General features: G+C 39.6%; 2 protein-coding genes across 3 annotated transcripts in view; one reads left to right on the top strand and one right to left on the bottom strand.

Annotated features, from left to right (window-relative positions):
* NADK2 (NAD kinase 2, mitochondrial) overlaps nt 1–11,018 on the top strand; it is a 30,087-nt gene extending 19,069 nt beyond the window's left edge. Inside the window, exons 6-12 of the mRNA XM_041466123.1 lie at nt 294–430; nt 1,220–1,298; nt 3,490–3,633; nt 5,728–5,783; nt 5,866–5,919; nt 6,392–6,515; nt 8,288–11,018. Of these exons, the coding sequence (XP_041322057.1) occupies nt 294–430; nt 1,220–1,298; nt 3,490–3,633; nt 5,728–5,783; nt 5,866–5,919; nt 6,392–6,515; nt 8,288–8,426 (733 nt within the window). The 3' untranslated portion in view covers nt 8,427–11,018. The remainder of the gene's footprint in view (nt 1–293; nt 431–1,219; nt 1,299–3,489; nt 3,634–5,727; nt 5,784–5,865; nt 5,920–6,391; nt 6,516–8,287) is intronic.
* A 596-nt stretch (nt 11,019–11,614) lies between these two features.
* SKP2 (S-phase kinase associated protein 2) lies at nt 11,615–23,637 on the bottom strand. 2 transcript variants are annotated; one of them, XM_041466114.1, is made up of 10 exons: nt 23,506–23,637; nt 22,493–22,749; nt 20,901–21,012; nt 20,472–20,615; nt 19,860–19,994; nt 18,561–18,659; nt 16,969–17,096; nt 15,322–15,373; nt 14,529–14,636; nt 11,615–13,599 (listed from the first exon to the last, which is right to left on the bottom strand). In XM_041466114.1, exons 1-10 carry the CDS (start codon nt 23,511–23,513, stop codon nt 13,386–13,388), a joined length of 1,257 nt encoding a protein of 418 aa, XP_041322048.1. In that variant the 5' UTR covers nt 23,514–23,637; the 3' UTR covers nt 11,615–13,385. The 2 variants fall into 2 exon arrangements, with proteins under 2 accessions (XP_041322048.1, XP_041322047.1); XM_041466113.1 differs by lacking the exon at nt 23,506–23,637 and having other exon boundaries at nt 22,493–22,844.
* Between the last annotated feature and the right edge of the window lie 10 nt (nt 23,638–23,647).

Raw genomic sequence — 23,647 nt, 5'->3', positions numbered from 1 at the left:
TTGTTACTTACAATTTTTGTAGGCTACTTTTGGCCTACTAAAGTACTACTTTTGTCCTCTTATTTTACACATGCAAAAAGATTAGGTAGCAAATTGGTAAATATAAAGAATTTACAATTACATATTATTAACTTTTTAAATTTAAAAGTTGTAGTAGAAGCTATAAAACTTGAAATATGACTTTGAATATATTTAGTTTCTACTCTTAGGATGTTCTGCTTTGAGAGTGGAGACTCTCAGATCCTATCTAATTTTCTAATGAATATTTCATACTGACTTCTTTCTCCTCTCAGGTGGCAGTGGCGGCAAAGAATCCGACTGTATCTTGAAGGAACTGGGATTAACACAACCCCAGTGGATTTACATGAACAGCAGCTAAGCCAAGAGCAACACAGCAGGGCTCACATAAATGAAAGATTCCAGGATCAAAGTAGGTTAAAATCTGACAAGAATATAATCACTTTGCTATGATAACTTGCAATAGAAGATACGGATTTGTAAAAGTTTTGGTATTTGAAATACCTGCTGTCAAAATACCTGATCTTTTTTAAAATGCTGTCTCTTGGAGTTACTGTAACTACTTGAGCATATGTGTTTGTGTTTGTGTATACATGCCAACTTTTAAGTCAGGTTAATTGATAGTTGTAAAAGCTGGTCTTGGACTACCAGCAAGCAAATAAGATATTAGACGTGAGAATCTGTCTGTAGATAATTCTTAAACACCTTCAGCTCTTTTCTTTATGGTGGGTTGAAAGATGCATGGTTCTGTGCCTAACCAGTGTCCAGTACTGCATTTGCTCACTAAGAAGTCCTTGTCAACATGAACAACTTGTTAATCCCCTTTAATTACCTTTTGGTATGAAGTCTAATTCTCTGAACTTCATCAGAAATGTCTGTTAAGTCACTGCCATGAATTTGACTTGGCTGCAAGTGTGACTGACAGAAGACTTCATTCTGCTTAGTTGCCTGTGCCTTTTCAGGGAAAAGTGTCTGAACTTAAGCGTCATTGCTGACCTTGGTTTAAATATTTATTGTCTCCAGTAAAGGACAGTGACTGGCCACAGAGTAAATCAGTGAAAAAATGAGTCTTTGAAAAAAATGGAGCATTAGGTCTAGAACACAAACCCAGGCAGAATCTGTCTTCCAGTGAATTGTGAATGTTTTTGAAAACTTGTGTTTTAAATCCATGATTCAAAACTCTTATATTTGATATCTGCAGGATCTGATATTTCTGGCCCACATCTTTTACCAGTGAGAGCACTCAATGAAGTCTTCATTGGGGAATCTCTTTCATCCAGGTATGTTTAATTGTTTATTGTTACAGCAAGGCACAATTGACTTAATTTCTTTTTATGACATTGCAACGGATAATCAGTGATGAGATTTTACTGTCAAATTTCACTTCTATTTCATAAATATTTAACACTGATTGTATTATTGCTGATTACAAAGTGTATTTTCAAAGATGTAAGTGCAGTAATGTTGATTTCTGGTTTTCTTTCTCCTCTCTGGTTATTCTTTCATTTTTCCTTCTACTGATGACTTAAATATCAGTCCTTGAACTGCCTGGTCTCCTGCCTATCTTCTTAAATATCTTTTCATAAGCTTTTAGCATGACCAAGCAGAAATAGCTTTTATCATGACTCCTTTTTCTGGCTTTTTTGTCATTAGCCTGCCTGCCTTTTTTTTTTTTTTTTTTTTTTTTTTTTTTTTTTTTTTTTTTTGTCATTTGTCATGAGCCTACTTTTGGTAGAAACCTTGTTATTGACAGCATATAGTTATTTCCTTTTTTTAAGAACTATGTTTGTGTCATATCATGGTACTGCCTTATCCAGGATACATTTGACTGTCCTTTCTGTCCTGAAGATCAATGCATTTTTGGCAGCCAGACAGTAAGAAGGACACTGGGAATATGACTGGGGCTGTGGTGAAAGACATGATCCTTAGTGAGGATTTGGTCAAACTTTTACTTGTATTTTATATGTTTTCACTTTATTGTTTATCTTTTAAAAAATCCCAAACAAAAACAACAACAGAAAAGCCACTTTAGTGTTTAACAGCTTGTGTTTGTACAGTGCCTGGGACACTGATTGCTGGTACAAACAATATAAATGTTCTGTGAGTGCTTTATTTTTTATCTTGACTTCAGCCTCAGACTGGCAGAAGGAATTAATCTCAAAGAGATAGAAATCCTGCTTTCTACTAAATAGAATCTAATTTTATCAAGATACTAAAAAGTTTCTTTAATATGCAGTGATAGAGGAACACAAAGCTGTTTTCCAATACTATGAGTGTCACAAGTACGTTGTTCTCTTGGTTCCTGTGTATTTGAGAACCACTGAGGAACACAAGAAACAAATCTCTAGAAATAAATATGTTACTGGACCTTACAGTTGAAGGCTTATATGTCATAAAGACGAATCTTCTGTTAGTTTCAAATATACAGGTCTGCTATTTATTTAGAAAAAATAACTTGAGGAGCTTCTTGTCAGGTCTTATTCTGCATGTCAGTGAAGAAAACAAGTAAATTGAAGAAAAAACCCCCCAGAAACCTGTCATACCCAGCTTGCAAAAATTACATTAAACTGAATCAAGCAGTGCACCTGTGTTCTTAATTTACTTTCAGTTCTCTAATCTCCCCATCTTTTCAAGAGTGATTACAAAACATGCCCTTAGTTACTGAGAGTGTAAACTGCTTGGCACCAAACAGCCAAGAGCTGTGTTTCTAGACTGAAATAATAGCTCAGTAAGTTCTGTTTACTAAGAATGGTGAAACTCAATCGTGCATAAAACAACAAATGTGGTATTTCTGAAAAGATATCTATTAATCTGAAGCCTGTATCACAATTTGAATTAGGTGCTATGAATATCAGTAAGTTCATAAATACACTCTTGGATATTCTGAAGCTTGTAGAGAGAAACTTTGGCCTCTAGGCTTAACACTAGGAATCCCCTGACAGATGAACAGTAACATGCAGAAGATGATTGTACATCACGACCTAGTACTTTTGAGTTTTAGGAATAATTTGCCCTGGAGAGAAATGTAAGCCTGCTGTGTATGTAAACCTATTAATGAAGAATCACTCGATTTTCAATTACTGAAGTGATCAAGAATTCAGGTTCAATCATGCTATTACTTATTTATGTTGAAATGTTTAGTGTTCCTTGTCATAGCATAAACACAGGTTGTGTGCAACAGGTATGCAAGGAAGGTAATTATTTACAATTTTATATGTAAGTCCAGCAAGCCCTGCAGATAAACCAGAGAGGTGGTTTTATACATAAATTAACATGAGAAGTGACTGCAGAAAAAGTGCCTAAAAGTTCATGCTAGAAGTCATTTTGGTCCGTTATAAAAACTGATATAACATAGTGAATCAAGTTGCTGTCAAATGGTAACACTGTACTGTGAAATTGTGATCCAGATTTGAAAGTAGCCCCTCTAAATTGTAATGTGCCTGATAAGGCTGTGTGTTCTGTCTTATTCAGGGAGAACTTTAAGTCCTGCAAACCCAGTTTTAAATTCTCGCTTCATAGGGCCTCCTATTATGAAATATCAGTTGATGATGGTCCTTGGGAGAAACAGAAGAGTTCAGGGCTTAATGTGTGTACTGGAACAGGATCAAAAGCATGGTGAGTACATGTTGCTGCTTTGACAGAAAATACCATTCCAGATAAGCTAGATGAACCTGTTTGGCCTATGCATTTTCTCCTTACTGAGACTCTGTTGGGCTATGGGTAAGTCAGTCTAATATTGTCACTGTCAGTATGGCTCAGAGCTGTTCCAGATGTGTTAGATGAGCAGGGCACTCATTTCTTGTGGGTATGGAGGGAAGCCTTAAAAGGGTGAGGAGCTGTGGCACTGAGACAGAAGTTTGCCTTAGGTGTAATTTCAGTGAAAAATGTGGCATGTCACACGTGAATATGAGTGGTTGAGGGTGGTGAGGGAAAGAGATTCTGCTGTGACTTGCAGAGAGCATACTGAGGTGATCTATGAACTGCTCCTGTTGTCTAAAATTAAAATGTTTAGATGATGTAGCCCAGTAAACTTATAAAAATCCAAGCTCTAAGAAGAATGGGAAAACATGTATTTGGAAGCAGTGTTAAATGTTCTCTGGGCACATCTACTGTCCATTCTCCTTTCAAGCCTCTTGTTTCTTTCATATTTAATTGACAGGGGACAATCTCTTTGCCAAAATATTCCTCTTAAAAAAGGATGGCCACAGAACTGTGCTAGTTTAATCAGGGGGGAAAATATTTAAACTTCAGTTTAAACGTGCTGCAGTACTGCATATAAGTCTAATCAATTTAGTTTTGAGATGTGAGAGATGTGTTTGTGCTCATAATTTAGAGTTGTACAATAGGCACTGGATTTATGGGGTAGGCTAAGATGAACTAAACCAGAAGCTTTAAATGAAATTCAAAAATAAGTATTCATGCTGTAACCATGGTTACTAGGTTTTACTCTTTGTAATTCAGAATTTTGTATTCAGGCAGCATAGCTTAGTTCTGGAGTCTGCCAAGGATGAAATTGGCAGACTGCTAGGGAAAAATTCCTAGTGTTCAGTACCTTGGGAAAGTACAGTCTTAATTCAATGTGTTCTTACGCATTTCTTTTGCTTATACACTCTGTGCTGAGCAAACCCACAACCAGGGACCAAGCTCCAGGATTGCTTCTCTCTATTGCTGTAATCAGTATGTGTTGCTGGGCTTCTCTAAAGTGAGGCCAGACCTCACTGGAGTGATCTCCCTTAGCCTGTTGTCCAGGGGCTTTCCTGGAATTTCAGACTTCCTGGGACTGAGAGACATTTAAATGTCCAGGTGTTTCCTGTAGCTGCCAAAACTTGTGTCAAAGGATATCTTGATAGCATCTGCTCAGGCTTGCAGGTAGGCAGTAAGTGTAAAAAAGAGAGAGCCTTGGGCACACCCTCCGCAGCTCTGGGGTCAGATAGGGGTGTAGTGGATCTGTATTGCAGTTTGGGGTGTTTTACTGCCATGACAGAAGTGCTGGACTGAGGATTTTAAGCTGAATTGAGACCTGGGCATGTGAGATCTTCGTGGTACTGCTGCACGATGGCTGTGGTTAGCACCTCCTCACTTTTGAGTCTCAGGAGGAGACTGGGCAGAGGAGGGAGACTTTTTTTGGAGTTTTGCCTTAGTTCAGACTGAGGCTATGTTGACTTGTTCATCCAGATGTGTCAAATCAGAAGTGTCTGATCTGACTGTTTATTTTCTATATACACCAGTTCTTGTGAGATTCGAGACTGCACCTTAGGGTATAAATAAAGAGGTAAAATATTTGTAAAGACGTGTTGGAGTTCATAGATGAGAGCTAAGAGAATCAATCAATTAGCAAGGGTTGGACAGACAGGGTAAGAACACCGTCTCTAGAGCTTCATTTTTTTAATGCAGACTTAATGCAGCAGTTATTGGGGTATTAATGCAGGGGGATTATTGACAAGGAGACTACATCCCATGGTCTTCTTTCCTCAAGAATTCCCTTAATGGATTTTTAAGCTTTACAAGGCCACAGGTAGATGCCAAAGCAAGAGTTTATTTAAGACTCTTTTTTTAAAATTAACTGTGTTCAGCTCACCCTTAATAGCATTCTTTTTCCTCCCCAAATGTTGAATTTAGGTTTTCATCAGTGTGAAAGGTGTTTTGGTTTTGCTTGGCTTTTTCCTAAGTTGTACTGCTTATAGCAAACAAGACTTCTTCTCTGTCTAGGTCCTATAATATTAACAAGGTTGCACATCAAGCTATTGAAGAGATCCTTAAGATCGGTGAGTGAGCAATGTGGCATTACTAGCCAAGTTCTATATTGATACATCTGGCTAACTGGGGCTCTTTCTCTCTGCTCAACAGCGAAAAAGCATGGAAGTTTGAATATGCCATTGAACACGGAACTGGTACAGAAAGGTTAGTGAAGAAGGCAAGATTTTTTTTAAAGTATCTTTTGTTATTTTTGTTAATTTTGTTTGTATTCTGTACTATTCACCTTTCAGTGTTTTAGCACTCTACTTTTAGCAGTAGTAGTCTTTCTTACAGACATCAATTAGACACAGTTGGCAAACAATGTCTTACTTGAAATGAAAGCACTTATTTAGACTTCTGTCTAAATTATCCTCTTCAGGAGAATTTTGGTTCTCCTAAAATTTGAAATAGTTAATATTCAATCACTAGAAGAGAGCTACTGAGTGATCATCATCCAGTAGAACTGAAATGAATTTTCCCTAAAAATAATTTTTTTTGCATGTAAAGATTATTAAACATCTTTCAAGACTTGATGTTCCCTCTTGGTAGAGAATCCACTCTTCCCTGGAGGAATATGTTTTTCTGAGAGTAAATAATTTTCTCTGGAAAAACTAATGGATGACTCCTCTGCTTACAGTAACAAATGATTACAATGAGTCTCTGCTCTACAGTCCAGAGGAACCAAAGATGTTTTTCAGTGTTCGAGAGCCTATTGTAAACAGAGTTTTCTCAAGTAGCCGTCAGCGTGGCTTCTCTTCAAAGTAAGTGTTGGCTGCAATAGCAAAGAGTTACTTCGTTCTGTGTATCTGTCAAAGTATGAGCAATCCAGGACTTTCCCTTGAAGTGTTTCAACATCCAGTTTGTGCTTTGAATGACTTGAGTATTGTTCTTGTAACAGCAGGATGAAAATGTTTCTTAGTTGTGTTATGGCTTTTAATGTTTGATCCCTGCGTAATCTTACAGAATAAAAGAATCTCACTGTGCCCAGTTTTGGACATGTGCCATTTCCCTCAGTATGAGACACAGACAGTGACAGACTGAAGTGAATTCAGGAAAGGGCCACTGGGAAGATAAGGCAGCTGGAACAAGTGGTTTATAAAGGAAAGTGCTTTCCTTTAGCCTGGAGGAGACAAGACTAAGTGGGAATCCAGTTGTTGTCTTCAGCTACCAAAGGATGTTTACAGAGGAGGTTTGAGTTAAACTCTTTTCAGAGCAGAGTATAATGCAGTAGCCATGATTTTATAGGATGCAAGATTCTGATATTTAAAAAAAAAAAAAGATAAATTCACAGTGAGAATAGTCAGGCAGTTGACCAGGTTGTCTCTGTAGATTGTCTTATCAGTGTTCTTGGAGATACTCAAAACTTGGCTGGGCAAGGCATTAAGCAACCTAACTCATCTTTAAAGTCATGCCTGCTTTGACCAGGAGGTGGGACTAAATGCATTTCCAAACTGAATTATTTGCTAATTCATCATTTTAACTTAGGGCACTTGTGCCAGTGGAGCTTTAGATTGAATATTAGGAAAATCATCATAATGGAAAGGGCTTTAAAGAAGTGGAACAGGCTGCCTGTGGTAGTGGTGGAATTATCATCCCCAAAGGTATTTAAAAGACATAGAGGCATGGCACTTAGGAAGATAGTGGTGGGCTTGGTAGTGCTTGTTTAATGGTTGAGCTCAATGATCTTACTTGCCTTTCCCAATCTAAATGATTTTATGATATGTGGAGCGTGCCACAATTAATTATAAACGCATACAGCCAATTAGTTATTTGATCAGAATAACTGAACATATGAACAATAACATATAAACTATTGAAAGCAATACAGTATTGCAATTGTAATTAACTGTCAATTCAACCTTTTATATCAAAACAAATGTCTAAAGGACATTTGTCTAAAGGACAAAGGAGCTCTGAGCCAAATTCTTTATTCTGTCTTGTTCTGCTCTAAAAGAGATGCCTTAAATTTTGTAAGATTAGATTTAAACTTAACTTAAATATGGCAGACTCTGATAATAATGTCTTGACAATAATATGCTGCAGTTCTTGAAGTTGCCTGGCAAGCACCCTGACCTTCAGCTTTGTGTTTGTAATTACTTTTCTTCTCCCTGAATGATGTAACAAAAAATGACATTGATGTCCAAATTATTTGAACCTCAAGCATTGCTACTTGAAATATATTTCACATGAAGACCACATATTAGAATCTTAAGTAAATGGGATCATCAGTAGCTTTCTTTGAAAATTATAGCTAAGCTTCAGCTTTCAACACCCAGTGTTATATTAGAGGCTGCTCTCAGACTCTGCGAGTATTGACCGAGGCCTTCTGTCCTCTCTGGACTCTTTGCCAAGTCCATACAAAGCACTGATAACTTGGGGGGTTCTGGTGCTTAGTACTATGCTGAGTGGAGGTTAAGCATTTACTGACCCAAGCAAAAGAATGTCCCAGAACCAGTTTTATTGTTGAGTGTTTGTGTGAAATACTTTAATTTTTCAGCTGTTTTGCGATAACTTACTTGCTGGGCTTTTGCAGAGTCTGTGTCCGTTCCCGTTGTTGGGATGCTTGTATGGTTGTAGATGGAGGAACATCTTTTGAGTTCAATGATGGGGCAATAGCTTCGATATTGATTGACACAGAGGATTCACTGTGCACTGTTCTGCTGGAAGAATGAAGGACCCTGATGTCTTTTGCTGAAACATTTATGGATCCATAGAGGGAAACCATGGGGATATCACAATGCTGCATTATATTGGAAGTTGGCCTTTTCGGATGCAAGAGCATTTGGAGGAAGCTTGAAATGCTTTTCATTCCTTTGGGTTGGGGAATCATTAGCCTGATATTTAAGCTTTTTTTGCATCTAGTGTAAATGTCTGAAGTGTTACCTCTAACTTCAGTGAGAATTGACATTTTAACTTGTAAGGCAAACATGAAAGCTTTGTAAACACAGGTAAATGGGTTCAAGTATTAAGTCAGTAGTATTAAATATTCAGATGTACAGTTTTTTAGTAACAGTCTGGGACTGATAAAACTAAATACTTCATACATACACTTTTGTAGAAAAGTTGACTGTCAAACTAGCAATTTGATGCAAGGATATATAGATTTTGGTAAACCATGTTGTTGATGTAAAAGAAATGAAAATACAAATCTTTTGTATGCTTTTCAAAAATTGTACAACTTTGTAGTTTCATACAACTTGTGACAATTTTTTTTTTTTGTTCTTCCAGTATTTTTTCTACTTTGTAGACTTACATCAAGAGTATAAGTCTGGTTTAGTACACCTTGAATGAGGTAGCTTTTAGTTTTTCTGTTTGGCTAGATAGGGACTTGAAATCCAAAGGTTTTCTTGAACCCTTTATGAAGAATATACAAATTATAGAAATCATGTTGTAGTAGGATATATTCCTTCACTGAATGGATTAACTGGCAAGCAGATGATCAGAACACTAGTGTATGTAAGTGGCTATCATTAAGACATATATTTGGCCTTATTAAGTTGAATGTTTGGAATTTTAGGTTTTGAATTTCTTATATTTCAAGAAGAATGAGATATGCTGGGTATTAGGAGTTAGAGTGCAAGCTCATACCTACGTCTTCCAGTTTTCCCAGAATGTTTTTACCTTCTCCAGAAAATTTACATTTCCAATCCCATGTTGAATTCTATTGATATATAAATGACAACAAATCACATGTCTCTGCTCATGTTAGGTAATCAAGTTGATAATAGAAAGAAAAAAAAAGCTCTGATTAAAGAATAGCAAGTGACCTTTGAAATCTTTTAGAAAAACTGTGAACTGATTGCCTTTTGAAATCTGTGCTTACAATTGCATAGGTGAGGCAGAATTTGGGAAAACATATATTCCTACAGCAGGAACTCTTCTGCTACATGACTTGAAAATAGTATGTTTTGTCTACTACAGATTGATTTCCAAGAGTGAGTTTTCTTAAAATGACTTTTGAATGAGGAGACTTCTGTAACAGATGTTCTCAGGTCTAATGGAAATGTTCTCCAATGTGGCCAATCAATCAGTGTATTTATCGCCACTTGCAAAATGTAAACTGCTCTTTACTGGTGGAGGAAACGGACAAAGCGTTTTTTCCCTCTAGACTTAGAGTGAATAGAACTTAAAACAGAATTTAGAGGATACTGATTTGACCAGGCCATTCAGTTCTAGGAAAATGTGAAATTGATGGAGATTTCTGAATAAGCTATCACTGTGTACATTTCACTTTTTAAGTGTGCTGCAGAGTTATTTACACTGTCTGGTTGTCTTGACTGTAACCTAGAGGGGAAAAGCAAAGTAGTCAAATAAGCTTTCAAAAGTTGGTAATTTCAGGAACTATCAGAATAAAGCTCTTGCAGTCCAAAATAATGTGCGAAGCTAGTCTAAAGGTAAAGACACAAAAGACTAATCTTTCTAAAAGTTGTGTGCACACAGACTAGGATGTTCTAGTTATTCTCAATCCATCTGTAACCAGTTAGGGATTGTCTATTATGTGCCTCTGTCATGTACACTAGTCAATATGCTGTCAAAAAATCCTCAAGTCCACCAATGCCATTAACAGTAATTTTTTCCTTCCTAGGACTCTCACCATTCTTAGATTAGATTTAGGTATTGAACATGTGCACAGCAAATCTACGGCAGAAATCCCAACAACTGCTTATTTAGACATTTGTGTGCTGTGAAGTTTTAATGGAGACTGGTTAGTCAGGTCAGTAAGCATACCTCTTAAACATGCCTGTCATTCCTTATTATGAACATCAAGACTAAAAGGTCATGTCTTCAGGCCCTACAGCCCCAAAGTATGATCTAGATTAGGACTTAGTAAATTTTCAGTCAAATTCATAATTTAGCAAGATGGAAGCCTGACCTACTCATGAGTGGCCTCTACTGGTTTTGTCTGTATTTAATTGCAGTTCTGTTGTAGCATTTACTGGTGAATGCTTAAAATGGACTAGGATGATGATTCAGAAATCTATTAATAATAGTAAGCACCTACCTTTTTTTTATTAAACAACTGTAGGACCCTTTTTAACGTTCCTTTATGACGAAGGATTGCAGTACAGACAACTTACTTGGTATACACTATTCCAGGACAGGACTGTGTCTTGGTTTAACACTGATTTAATCTGTGTGGCCTGACCACAGTGATTTTTGCACCTCTTCTACCTGTTGAGTCAAGTCCATGGTATTTTCATTTAATGCTAGTCTACACTGTGTTCTGCTAAACTAGACCTGTTATTCTTTGCTTTTTTTTTTTTTTTTTTATTTATTTCACAGTTTCTATTTCTTCACTCACTTAAACTCGTTATATAATAAAAAAATTAAAAGGTTAATTGATAAATGAAGCTGTCCTGTGCCTGATTTCAACGTTCAAAAGGTTTCATGTGCTCAGTTTCTTCTTACTGTTTCAGGTTGTTTTAACGGTTTGTGAGCCTTCATGCATTTATGTGTAGTACAGAGACTAATCAATGTGCCAGGTTTTGTTCTGGAGTGCTTAGGGCTACGTATTATTTCCCTTAGGAAAGGGTCAGTTGAGCACCTTAGCCAAAGGGCTTTCATATCTACTAAAGCTGTCATCATAACAATGAAATAGGCAGCAGTGATGCTTTTCCCCTTCCAACACTGAACCTGGTATGTAAAATTATTCCCTTCTAGTTAAAGGTCCACTACTGTTCCTATTCTGCACAGGCTTTAAAGCATAGTCTAATAAATGCTGAAAATAGTTTTGATAACACCCTGTCCTTTAAACCACCACTGCTTGGAGAGATTTCTTTTTGACCATGACACAAAGTTGGTGGCAAACCAGGGAAAGCACTCTCCCATCCATCAGTCATTCCGTACAATAAAGCAATTTCTTAGATCTTTATTAAATGCAAGAGAAGTTTCATGGAGTTACATTGTGCATAAGGAGAAGAATTTACAGTAACGCTGTGCTGCAAAGATTTTCTTTTTCTTCTTGAAATAATTTAAGGTATAATTCTAAGGCAGCAAACTGAGGTGGTAGAATATTCTGTATCCTCCAACTTCCTGTGACTCCTCCAACTCCCACAAGGCGTGTTGCCCATTTACTGCTTCGTGAGGGATACAAGCCCATTATTAACACCTGTTACTTACACTCTTAAATTCAATAAAAACCAAACCAGCTTAGTTTAAACAGATAATGCTTTATTTACTAAACTCTAGAAAGTCAAGTTAAATATCAGACTCATACAATCTTTCCACAGTAAGTAATCTGTTCTGCACTACCAGGTATTCATTCCTGAATGCTTTTCCTCAAGACTGCAGTGGGAAAAGCTGTATCTATGCAAAGGCCTAGAGTAATAGGTTGGCTACTTATAAAAACATCCATGAATAAATTCAGCTGCTTGCTTACTGCATTCATGGGAAAAACAGCAGCATGGTTATGTCCTACAGAGGGTCCATGTTTTGCCCTAGGAATTATCAGCTAAAACATCTGCTGGAACACATTCTAGGCGTGAGGAAGGACCCTGATAACAGATGCCAATGAAAGGCTTATTTAAAGTCATTACCTATCCATATCCTTTATTTGTTTTTATTTTTTTTTTTAATTTTTGGACATTTACTCAGCTTCTCCTATGACTTTAAAAAAAATCAACACTAGACAATAGTGGTTAGTGATAAAAATACAAGAAGTGAAGTGCTACTACAAACAAACTAATATAAAAAAGAAATGTATGTCTCTTGATAGCACCAAAGCATCTCTCCCTTTTAGCATTCTTACACAGTAGTCCCAGGTTCTGGTTTTTGGTCATATTTAGAACTCCTTGAGCCCTCTTTCTGCAAAACTTCTAACAATGTATCAGTTCAATGTATCAGTTGCACTTGAAAGATCTTAGAATGTTTTATCTACAATCAGGCTCACAGAAGCTACATTAAGTTTCTTTAAAGTGTAATCAGAAAACCCAGGACCACAACATGAAATAATGGATAACCAGCATCTATTTTCACAGATGCTAATTCTGAACAGGCTTCTCAGACGGTATTTGGCTAAAAAATGAAGGCTACTAAAGACAAAAGTTTCCTTTGTGGCCTCCGAAATAAAAACTTCGCTATAGCTCCTTTATGCTACTTAACTTGTAAGGTATTGAGCTCTTAGCTGCTTCTGTGTAGATATCCCCAATTTACTGTTTTCAAGCTTGATTCATTCATCCTGCAGTACCTTCTCTTCAGTTACGCAGTTGAACAGATTTAATAGAAGTATTCATTTTGAATTCCGCAAATTCTTTAATAAACCCTACAAAGATATCTGGCACCTCTGCAAGCTGTTCCAGAAGCTGCAGACAGTTGCTAGAGGCTGACATTACTTATCAATGTAAGTAATTGATTTCTACTTATCAAATCACTTGGCGGTGATTTGTTTCATTTTTTTTTCAAAGATCCCCTGTAAAAAAAAAAGACTGAAAGAAATATTCTGTAATTGCTCACAGATCATCAAATTTCTAAAGGCTTTAAGTACAAAAAACTGATATAAAATATTATGAAACATTAGGGTGTAAAACAAGTTAGACAGTAACAGTACTATGATAAAAGGTGCTCCAGCACTTTTTTTCCCTAAGGAGCTTCAATGCACAGTGTGTCCATGGCATCAAATGCATTGTACATGATCACAAGAAACTAGGATTTCTCAGTGTCAGTCTGCATTTGATGCCCCAAATCTCATGGCTCTTTTTATTGCCAACAGTTGGCCTCGCAATGCTGGTAAAGTGTGAACCATTAATCTTCATGTCGGGTAGTGCTTCCTCAAGGAGCTGCAGGGAGCTATCAGTCACTATTCCAAATACCTGAAGAGTCTTCAGTGTTCGAATTTCACCAAGCTCTCTAGAAAGAGAGAGATAGGAAATTATGAATCTGAAAACCGTTTTGTCATTTTTCAGCCTGTACCCAAGCTACATAGCTTAATTTTTACTGATTTTTTAGAAGAGGGTAAACTACTTAAGCACATATGTAATTGAAACTAGTACTCAGCACTGGTACTTCAGCAAACTGGCTGAATAAATTACTTTTTTGCTAGTCTCTCTCACAGACTGAAAACAAACTGATTCTTCCCCTTTCCTATCCTTAGACGTAAAAATCTAGAACAAGTGAAGAAAATTGCACAGATGAAGTTCCAGGATGAGGATACAAGCCCCTGAGTACCATCAATCAGTCCCCAGTTTGTAGCAATATTTCAGAGAGTAGCCAGACCCAGCTTCTTGACTGCTTTACATTTTCCTAGTCATCATCTGAACTGTGTATCTTACAAGCAAGTACTGGACAAAATCAAAAGGCTGAGGCACGTGCTACCACAGCAAAGCTTCTTCAGATCTTCATTTCAATAGGCCTGTTCCTCTCAACCTTTTTTCTTGTTGTTGGCGATTTCCTTTGTGTTGACATCTTTCCTGAAAGTATTGGCATTGAAAGCTTCTATACTAATAAAAGGCAGAAGGACCTCATGAACAAGTCACTCTAACCAGGTTTGAATCACAATCAGTAACTGATAAAGGTGCACATGAAAGCAGATATACACAGCTTACTAGTCCAGCCAGTACTGTCAACTCTGCCAGCTGTTCCAAACCTTCCTCCACACTCAGAAGTCTGCTACTGACATCAATACTGATGAGTTATTTTATCTTAGTTTTATTCCTGATTCCTCATACCATTAAGTTTTATTGAACAGTATTTGCAATTCTAAACCTAAAATAAAGCAAATTTAAATTAATTCACCCTCTGCATGAAGAGTAAAGCAAAGCTAATTAGAGGTTACTTACACTAAGGCAGCAGGTGATATCTGGTAACATCGGCTAAGGCACAGGTGTTGTAGGAACCCAAGTTGTTTAAAATACTGGAAGCACTCAGGCTTTAACATCATGCTGTCACTGTACAGAGAACACATTAAATAAAACTTTAAGTATACAGCAGTACAGGGAATACATTAAATAAAGCTTTAAGTATACAGCAGTAGTAAATTTGCTATTTTGAAAATTCAGCCAGAGGAATTCATTAATATCTACTTTTTCTACCACCAAAGTATGTTTTTGCTGAATATGGAAGCAACCCATGTCTCATGTATATGCTGTGCATGCAAAGGGGCAAGTGAAGCAGAAGTTTCCCTTCACACAGATACTCTGCAGCAGAACTTATGCCATGAATAAGCAAGTTCTCCAGAGATTTCAAAATACTATGACTAGGTCAAAACCAAAATATACCTTACTTTACAGTTATATGGCCAAGTAACAAATTAGTATTAGAGATGACTTAAACCCTCTCTAGGATGCTAGGCTACTGAACTGTAGGCATCTAAATACGTCCATCCACCATTCTACCTATGAATTACCATCTCTTGTTAGTTAAGAAATCCTGTAGGTATCTGACACTTATGCTGGGGTAACAAGACATCTTCAATTACTTACCTCCAGATTGGGTCACGCCAGATAGCAAATCTTCTGTAGGTTTAGCCTGAATAGTATTTTCTGGATGTGCAGTGGTACCCACACAACCTTGCCTCAGTGCTAATCCCCTGAACCACAAAGATTTAAGGACTGGCTGCACAGGTCCTCTTACCTGAGGTCTAAATGGACAAGCAAAGGACATCTCTCCACCAGCGTTTTCACATCTAAAAAGAGGTCACAGAGTCAGTCCCTCTTTCAGTAACAAGATGGATGTGCTTTACACACACAGCCTACTGATGTCCACACATATTCATTTATATGTTTTCTACTTGAACCTCACCACTGAAGCACAATTTTTAAACTAAAAGGTACATGCCTAAGAGTTAAAGCATACAGTCTGCCTATGAAGTTATCTTATATGGACTTCTTTTAACCCTCAGCAAAACAGATACATTTAGTTCAGCAAATTATCCCTAGAAGTCAGTTGCATCAACCCCATCAACTTAAGAAGACAATAATTCAAATGATATTTTTGTGAAATCTACTGGAGACGTAGTAATGGTGAGCTGCCTGAAATACTGACATGTAGTGGAAAAGTAATGAAAATTTTCCACGCATCAAATATCCTTTTTTCAGAGCACCAAATCCTTTAGGCATCTCCATTTTTACCCACAAAAAGTTCTTATGACAAAAACTTACGTTTTTTTCTGATTTAAACAGTAAATTTTTTACTTTCTTTTCACTGTCTGCAAGTAGCACTGAATCTGCTGTAGTTCAGATATTACCTAAAAGCCATTGCAAGGTGCTCAACAACATTTGGAGTTTTGGTATTTCAGAATTCATGTGCAGAAACTAAACAAAACAATACCATAATTATGATGATTAATGCACTATTCAAGTCTTATACCTGATAAATTGCACTCAAACACAGTAAAGTCACTCAGAGAAAGTGTCTGACAAACAAAAGAGGTCAGCACATGGTCTCTAATGGTTCAATTAGAGGGCCCAAGATTCAAATTCCTGATGTGGAGAAGATTATGTAGCATATTTGTTTACAGGTTTGGGGCTGAGATAAGAAGATTTGCCTATTTCCCCACAAAGGGAACGCCTGAGGAGGTCACGCCTGAGGTGTGATATTTAAACAGAAATGAGAGTTCACCTCCTGCACGTCATCCAATGCCCTACTGTCATATTCACTCATTGCAAAAATTAATTTCTCTTTATTACAGAAGAACTTTCAACCTTTAGCTATGCTCTTGTTCATTCTGATGTACCCTCCCCCAAATCTTGACTTACCTGCGTTTTCTATAACCCTCCAACTTAATAACTTTTCTTCCTAGACCTAGTAGAAAGTAAATGGTTAAATGCTGATTGCTAAGATTGCCTTCCAAATTAACTAACATCTGGATGTCAGTCTGAAACCCAAGCACATAGTATGACTGTTCTCTTTTAGAAGATGGTTTCAGCAGACACAACAGCAGAAGCCTTCAGAAAGCCTTCCAGATACTGTTCCTGGAGGTAATTGATAGCACACAGTCCTGCTTCCAGGACTTACTTCACAAGTGAAGAAGATTTCAGCTGAAGAAGAAAATTCCTAAAATGTTCCTAAATTCATAAGAAAAATCATCTCACCCTTCATGCCTGAGCTAGAACTATGAGTAAGAGTCTCTGACAGCAAGAACTTCAAACTATACAAAGCACAAAAGTTACTGTTAGTACCCGACTCTTCTATACAAAGAGTGAATGCCAAGCAGAGGAAAATGTAAAGCCTACTGCTTCATCCCATAGTGGGATAAAGGTTTGTCACACTGCTGTTTACCTGCTATTTGTAGATTCTCTCTGTAGCCACTTAAATTTAACTGGGTGATCTTTGAAGTAACGTGATTGACTGCTGCTTTGACGTGAGAGGCTGTGAATTCACACCAGGACAAGTTCAGCTCCTCCAGCCTACACACAGACAGAGTTGTTAACAAGAATGGCTGAAATGCAGTTCAAGTTGTGGTATTTTCCAATACAGTTGATACTTTTAAAGCAAATACTTGTAACATGCTAACTGCCAACTTACTGTATTCACGCCTAGAAATTCTAGTATGACAGTAATTAAGCACTAGTGAACAGAGCAGGTTACCCAGCCAAATCTGTCTCTGGAGATTTTCAAGATCCAACCAGAGAACATCCTTATCCACGTGGACAGTGCTAATTTTAGACCCTGGTCTGGGAAAGGGGTTAAAGTGACTTCCCAAAGCCACTTTCAGCTGGAAGGATTCAGTAATGGGTTAGGAAGTAAAGGCTCTCTCCAGGAACTGCCACAAGGAGACACTGTCTTTTCATCGGGTTTGTGACCTGAATCTGTTACAAATGAACAGATGGTCACATTGAGAGGAAAAACTACCATCCATTATTAGCATTGGTCAGATGACCAATTAATCCTAATTAGCATAAAATAATTCATAGTTTTATATAAACACTGGTCATGCTGTGAGCTCAACTCTCTTTACGTGCTTGATTACCTATAGCCTGTCACCATGGGGTTGGGACAAAGTATTGTTCTGTGTGCAGGTGTTGTAGCTGTAACCAAGGGACAAAGACACAGTGAATGCACAACTAGAGCATTTAGCTGGCACTCTCTACATAAAATGAAAAAACAGTTAAATTGCCACTAGCATTCCTAGGATCAGATTTGCCATCTGGTATTCACTGTGCACTGCACAGACTGCCATCCCCTACAGAGCTCATGATCTGAGTAATCAGACCAAGCAACAGAAAGATTAAGGCTCTGGCTGCCCACTAACGCGCAGTTTGATTAAAAAGCATGCTTTTGCAGAAGGAATGATTATGGACATTGTCCTGCAAATCACAGGAAGTCAGCAGAAAGATGGGGATATAAATCCCAAATTCACTGGGGCCCAGTTCAGTGACATTCTGCCAGCAGATGGTTTAATCACTGGAGCTGTCAATCTGAACACAGCCCTTCATAAACTAGAAGGTTACTGAAGGATTATTCTACCATGGAAAGGCAAAGTGTTCTCTGCTATTCATGCTGTACTCTGATTGCAAAGGGAGCTCTGGAACTGCACTTAGCAGTTTCAAAACACACACTTCATCTTTGTGAGAATCACACACTATTTTCATACATTTACGTGATATCAAAGGAACATAAATGGGATTTACCCACCTAAGAAGATGATTCAGAAAACCCATGAAAAACTACTGAAGTACATGTTTGTTATTAAAGAAGAAAATAGCTTGATGGAAAGAAATTACCTGACTATTCAGCTAATAATCAACTGTTAGGCATTTAGGACCAAAAACAGGCACATTAAAAAAAAATAGATACAAGAATAACTGGGATGCCCAAGGAAAATAATAAATAATTTGTTTCAGGAATAGCAAAGTCTGGTTTTGTCTTACATAGAACAGCTGCTCAACATTAGCTCCAAGGCTTCTGCGGAAAACGCTGAGCACCCACAGAGATTTAGTCGTATCAAACTGGGATTTCTAGCAATGCTCCTGTAGAGAGAAGAAAAAAAGAAAAATCTGATAAAATGTAAATGTTGGAACATTGCTTGCTTTGCTAGGATGTGACTATTTTTAAGACCTAGTTTCCTGGACAGGGAATTGTTCATTAAACATGAAGTACTGCATCTTTAATCAGCTGACTAACCTGAGTCACTAAGGGTCTAAACTCTACTTGCTGCATCAAGGCACAACAATAAAAGGGATACCTGTCTATGTACTTGACACTGCTGACAAATCTGCATATTTATAAACAACTAAGTTTACAAGGAAATGGTTTCTTTTCACCTTCTCCTGTTGTATGCCAATAGACATACATCACAGCTTATCAGAGATGACTACAGCTCTACAAAAGACAAAGCAACCATCCCATTTCTGATGTCAGCCCTCTGCAAGATGGAAGTTATTCCAGGACAAAATCCATGTCCAAATAGCATCCCCTGAATGCATTTGTTTGCAAGACTAGAACACACATGCAGTTAGCAAAACGTGGAACACTCACTATGCACATTTGTTCAGAAGGCAATAGAATTCCATCATTACTGCCTGATTAGTACCCAATTTTCTGATAGTTTTAGCTGTTACTACTGCTAGTATAAAAAGCCAAACTATACTGGTTTATTTGTGTTCTGGCTCCCCCTCTGTGGAGTGAGGAAGGCCTCAAAAGCCAGGGTCCTGCCATCCGACCTATGGTCCGTGGCACCTCCACAATCCCCTGGTGTGACAGAACAGGAGGCTGACTACACCCATAGTGTCTCTGCAGCAGAACCAAAAAACACTTCATCTGCTTGACAGAATCTGTAATCTTCCAGGACTTCATAAGTTCAATAAAAAAGTGAACAACAGTGCAGAAGCACAATGGGTACCTGGTGGGAGAGCTACTGAGAGACCTTAGAAAAGAACCTGCACACCAAACACGAAGTTCTCTGGGGAGCAAAAAAAATGGAAAAATAAAAGTAGCTCTGCTGTACAGCTTAGCTGTGGGAATATGGATACATAAACCACAGAGAGGTGAGTAGTTTCTCCAGCCTCCTGCTACTATGGGGAATTGGGAGGGAAAAAAAAACCTAAATGGCCACCTTAAACTGGCCATTTCAATGAACCCACAATGAACAACTTTCCACTGCATTCTTCCATTAGCCTGCCCAACATGATGGCACCAAACAGAAGAATATTCCCAAACATGTCACTCACTTGATGATGTTGTCAGAAAGCACTAGACCCTCCAAGCTGAGGTTTTGCAGCTTTTCACACAGACAAAGAATACTGTGGAGATCTGCAGCAGACACTGTGCAGTTTGACAAATCCAGGTGCTGAATTTTAAGAAGACTAACAAAAAAAAAAAAGGTTACTAAAAGTGCATTAAAACCTGCTTCATAAATTCCCCACATCACAAATATAGCCCATATACTAAAAGCAAGCACACCTTGCAGAAAATATTTCTACTAATTCTTCATAACACCTGAAAGTCTATCCTGCTGGAGTTAAATTATTTTTTTGAGTGTACCATGTAAAAATGCTGGGGATGATGATAATTTAGGCTTCTATAAGATACAAACTGCAAGGGCCTTATGGTGCTTGATATTTAAAAAAAAAAAAATCACATCAACTTGGTTTTAAATAACTGACAGGTGAGTGCAGATCCTCCTGTTTCAACACATGCCTAACCACCGATCAGCTCTTCCACACTCCAGACACAGCACAAACACTGCTGCTGGTTGCTATTACCTTAAACCAAAACACCAAAAATACAGACTGAATATTTGTGACAATTTCAGGATCTAGAACATGCATAAAAAGCCTTACTTGCTTGTTTTAAACAACGGATCCCCAATGCAAGATCTCGGGCAGCGGAACACAGTAACACCTGCAGGCAACAACTGTCCAAGCACTCCTGGCAGCAGATTCCCACCAGTCAAATCAAGAGTCTGCCAGAGAGATTCATCAAATCTGTGGCATAGAATTTTACTTGTTAGTGAGTTCAAATGGGTAACAGGTCAAAGCTGTGAGTACAACCACAGAAAGCTTTTGGTGTCAAAAACAGACAGAGAAAGGAAAGCTATTTAAGAGACTATAATAATGTTAAAAAACAAGTGAGGCATCTTTTGGTTATACATATCCACATATGGTCTAAATTGAATTATATATGTATAATTAAGATGAGAACCAGACCATTTAATGGTCTACGGAAACAAAGATTTTCCTTAGTACTAAATGAAGAGAAATAATACTTACGAAAGTCGATGCCATCTCTTGCAAATCATAGAAACTTTCAGTAAATCCTTTAGGGGCAAATAGGCAAAGATTGCCAGAAGCAATTCATCTGGAAGTGCATCCAAATAAATACCTTTAGGGAAAGAGCAAAGCACATTCTAGTTAAAGCAACTTCATTTTTACCTGCTGGTCAGATGTCTTATTTGGTTTTGTTGTTAAAAGCCCCTCTACAGTTTCTCTGTAGGCTATACATCAGCCTACATCAGACATCAGCCCCACTGTTCACCTCCCTTGCAGCTCATCATTGTAGGATGGCATTTTTACCATCTTTGCCTAGGCACGACTGGTAAATGTAAATGTTCCTGTAATATTCACTTTGTATACATAGTAAAGCCACGGACACTACTCACATACTCACTTGGGGAACAAGAGCATCTTAGTTACTGCCTTTGTAATCTAATGCTTATATAATTCTCTGGGTTTTTTTCCCCCTCTGCTGAAATGCCCACTCTTCCTATGCATACAAGGGTCCCAGAAGGGAGCTCAAGGTAAGCTATGCTTCTGTGTGATACACAGGAAAAATCAGGGACTACAAACTGCTTCCTAAAACATATACACTATCACCACTCCAAGAATTATGTGAAACAATGTGGTACAAATCACAGCTTCTCTCAAGCTCCAGAAGGTGTCATGATTCACATGGGAGATTTCTGGATGGTGGAGCTCAGTAACAGCTGTCTTTGACCCAGCACTGCATCTTATATAAAACCAGCAATGTCTGAAGGCATTTCCACCTTCTGTATGACAGCATAATATTAGGACAGAGCTGCTTATTTATTTTGCATCCCATACTCATCCAGACTAAAACAACACTTTGACACCTGGGAAAGGAACTAGTATTCTATAACACCCCTTTCAAGAGTCCAAGAGCCCTGCTCTTTCCCTTTCCAGCCCCGCAGGCTTCCACCCCTTGATGTGCTTATCCAGTAGTTCTCAGGCACAGTCCTTCACGTGCTGGGACATTGCTGGCATACCTCAGCCTGCAGTCTTTACTTACCCTTCTCCTCCTGCCTCCAAACAGGTAACTTTTGGATTGACTTTGGTTTTAGACTGATTGATTTTTGCTTGTTTTTTCTCTGTGTGCTTTAACCACCTGGTAACTAAAGTGAATGTTGCCAACAAACTTTGTCACACTTTTGCTTTTACATTAAACCTACTTTTGCTGCTGATTCTTTGAGCGACCTTAAAACACTGACTCACAATACAGCCCAGCTGGGCCAAAGTGCCACCTATGTCCCACACATAGCAAGAGCAAACAGGCACAGGGACATGCAGCACAACCCCCCAACACACACACACAGGTGCTCACGGGGTTAGGCAGCAGAGAATCATGCTTTTCATGGGCCACAATTCTAGAGACAGACACACCACCCCAACTTAAAGGCACACATAAAATAGGATTTATCACCTCAAGCCTGAAAGCCACTAGATCTAAAAGTGACATTCTGCTGGGTAAGAGCAAAAGAACTAAACAATAAAGCAGGGCAGACTTGTGATGCCCACTCTCCATCTCTACCAAAGGGCAAGCAGAACCTGGCCCAGGGTGACAGTACCTGACTCTGCCTCTCGGAGCAGCCATGGCCGGCGCACGATAACAAAGTCCTTTTCGTTGTCCTTCACCTTCTGCCTTTTTGGAGGAAGACAGGACGACGACACCAGCAGGTCCTGTGGTGTGTTTTCATTGCCCAGCTTGTCTTTCTTAAGGGCTGACACTCCCATACCCGAGAGAAGCTCCGAGGTCTTGCCGGGGTCCCATTCCAAGCTGGTGGAAACATTAGTGCTAGAGGATGGGATCTCCTGGAGGTGCTTCCTGCAGACACAGCAAAACCCAGAGGCTCTGAGGGTACTGCCAGACTGACACCAAACACAGGATGGGGATCCTTGAAGCATTTCAGTCACTCGCACTCCACATCAATACGAAGGGCGACTAAGTGCGGGATCTGGACGGGCGCTGGAAGCGCAAGCAGCGGCCACGGCGCAGGCGTGTGCTCGGTCTGGCAGACTTTGGGGAAGAGCCCGCCAGGGATGGAGCGCGCCCCGCTCCCGGATGGGGCGGGCGAGGGATCGGGGAAGGGAGCCAATGGAGGCGGCGGGATACGGCAGCCTCCCAACACCACCAACCCGGGACACAGCCGCGACAGCAGCGGGCAGAGCCCTCGCACGGCGGGGCGGCAGCGCGGGCAGCGGGACGGGATGCCCGGGCGGGTGGGGGAAGCTCTGCCCGCGGCTGCCGCCCGCTGCGGCCGGGACAGAGCCGGCAGCCCCCAGGGAGGACCCCCCGCTCCCCCGGGACCACCTGCGTGGCCGCTCACACGTCTGATCCTGGCACCGCTCCCACGCCCTGGAGCTCCCTCCCGCTCCCCCGGGTCCCACACCCGCTCCTGAGGCTCCCCCGCGCAGCCCCTCAGCTACTCCCGCGCAGCCAGGCCGCCCGAGAGCATCCGCGAGGGCTCACATGCAGCCCCGGCGCCAGGCGGCTCCCGCGCAGCCCAGCGGCGGTGCTCGTATCCCCGTGTCCCGGCGCATCCCCCTGTCCCGGTGTTCCCGTGCCCCCACGCTCCCGTACCTGTACATGGCGCTGGGAGGCCCACGCGCGCCGCCGCGCGACCCGCGCCTTTCAGCACCGCGCCATCCCGGCGCCGGCCGGAAGCCGCAGCGTGGGGGAGCGCAGAGGCTGCCGGGAGCTGTAGTTCGTAGTCCTGTGCCCG

Source organism: Pyrgilauda ruficollis, unplaced genomic scaffold (genome assembly GCF_017590135.1).
Source record: "Pyrgilauda ruficollis isolate IOZ18807 unplaced genomic scaffold, ASM1759013v1 scaffold199, whole genome shotgun sequence".
Lineage (NCBI taxonomy): Eukaryota > Metazoa > Chordata > Aves > Passeriformes > Passeridae > Pyrgilauda > Pyrgilauda ruficollis.
This window is presented reverse-complemented; position numbering and strand designations above follow the sequence as displayed.

Excerpts from the sequence above, each read along its gene's own strand:
- SKP2 (XM_041466113.1), bottom strand. The coding sequence starts at position 22,829 with ATGCTTCAAGGATCCCCATCCTGTGTTTGGTGTCAGTCTGGCAGTACC. Across the intron at positions 20,616-20,900 it reads AAGAGATGGCATCGACTTTC|ATTTGATGAATCTCTCTGGC; the intron begins GTAAGTATTATT and ends TCTATGCCACAG. Across the intron at positions 18,660-19,859 it reads CTTTCTGACAACATCATCAA|GAGCATTGCTAGAAATCCCA; the intron begins GTGAGTGACATG and ends TTCTCTCTACAG.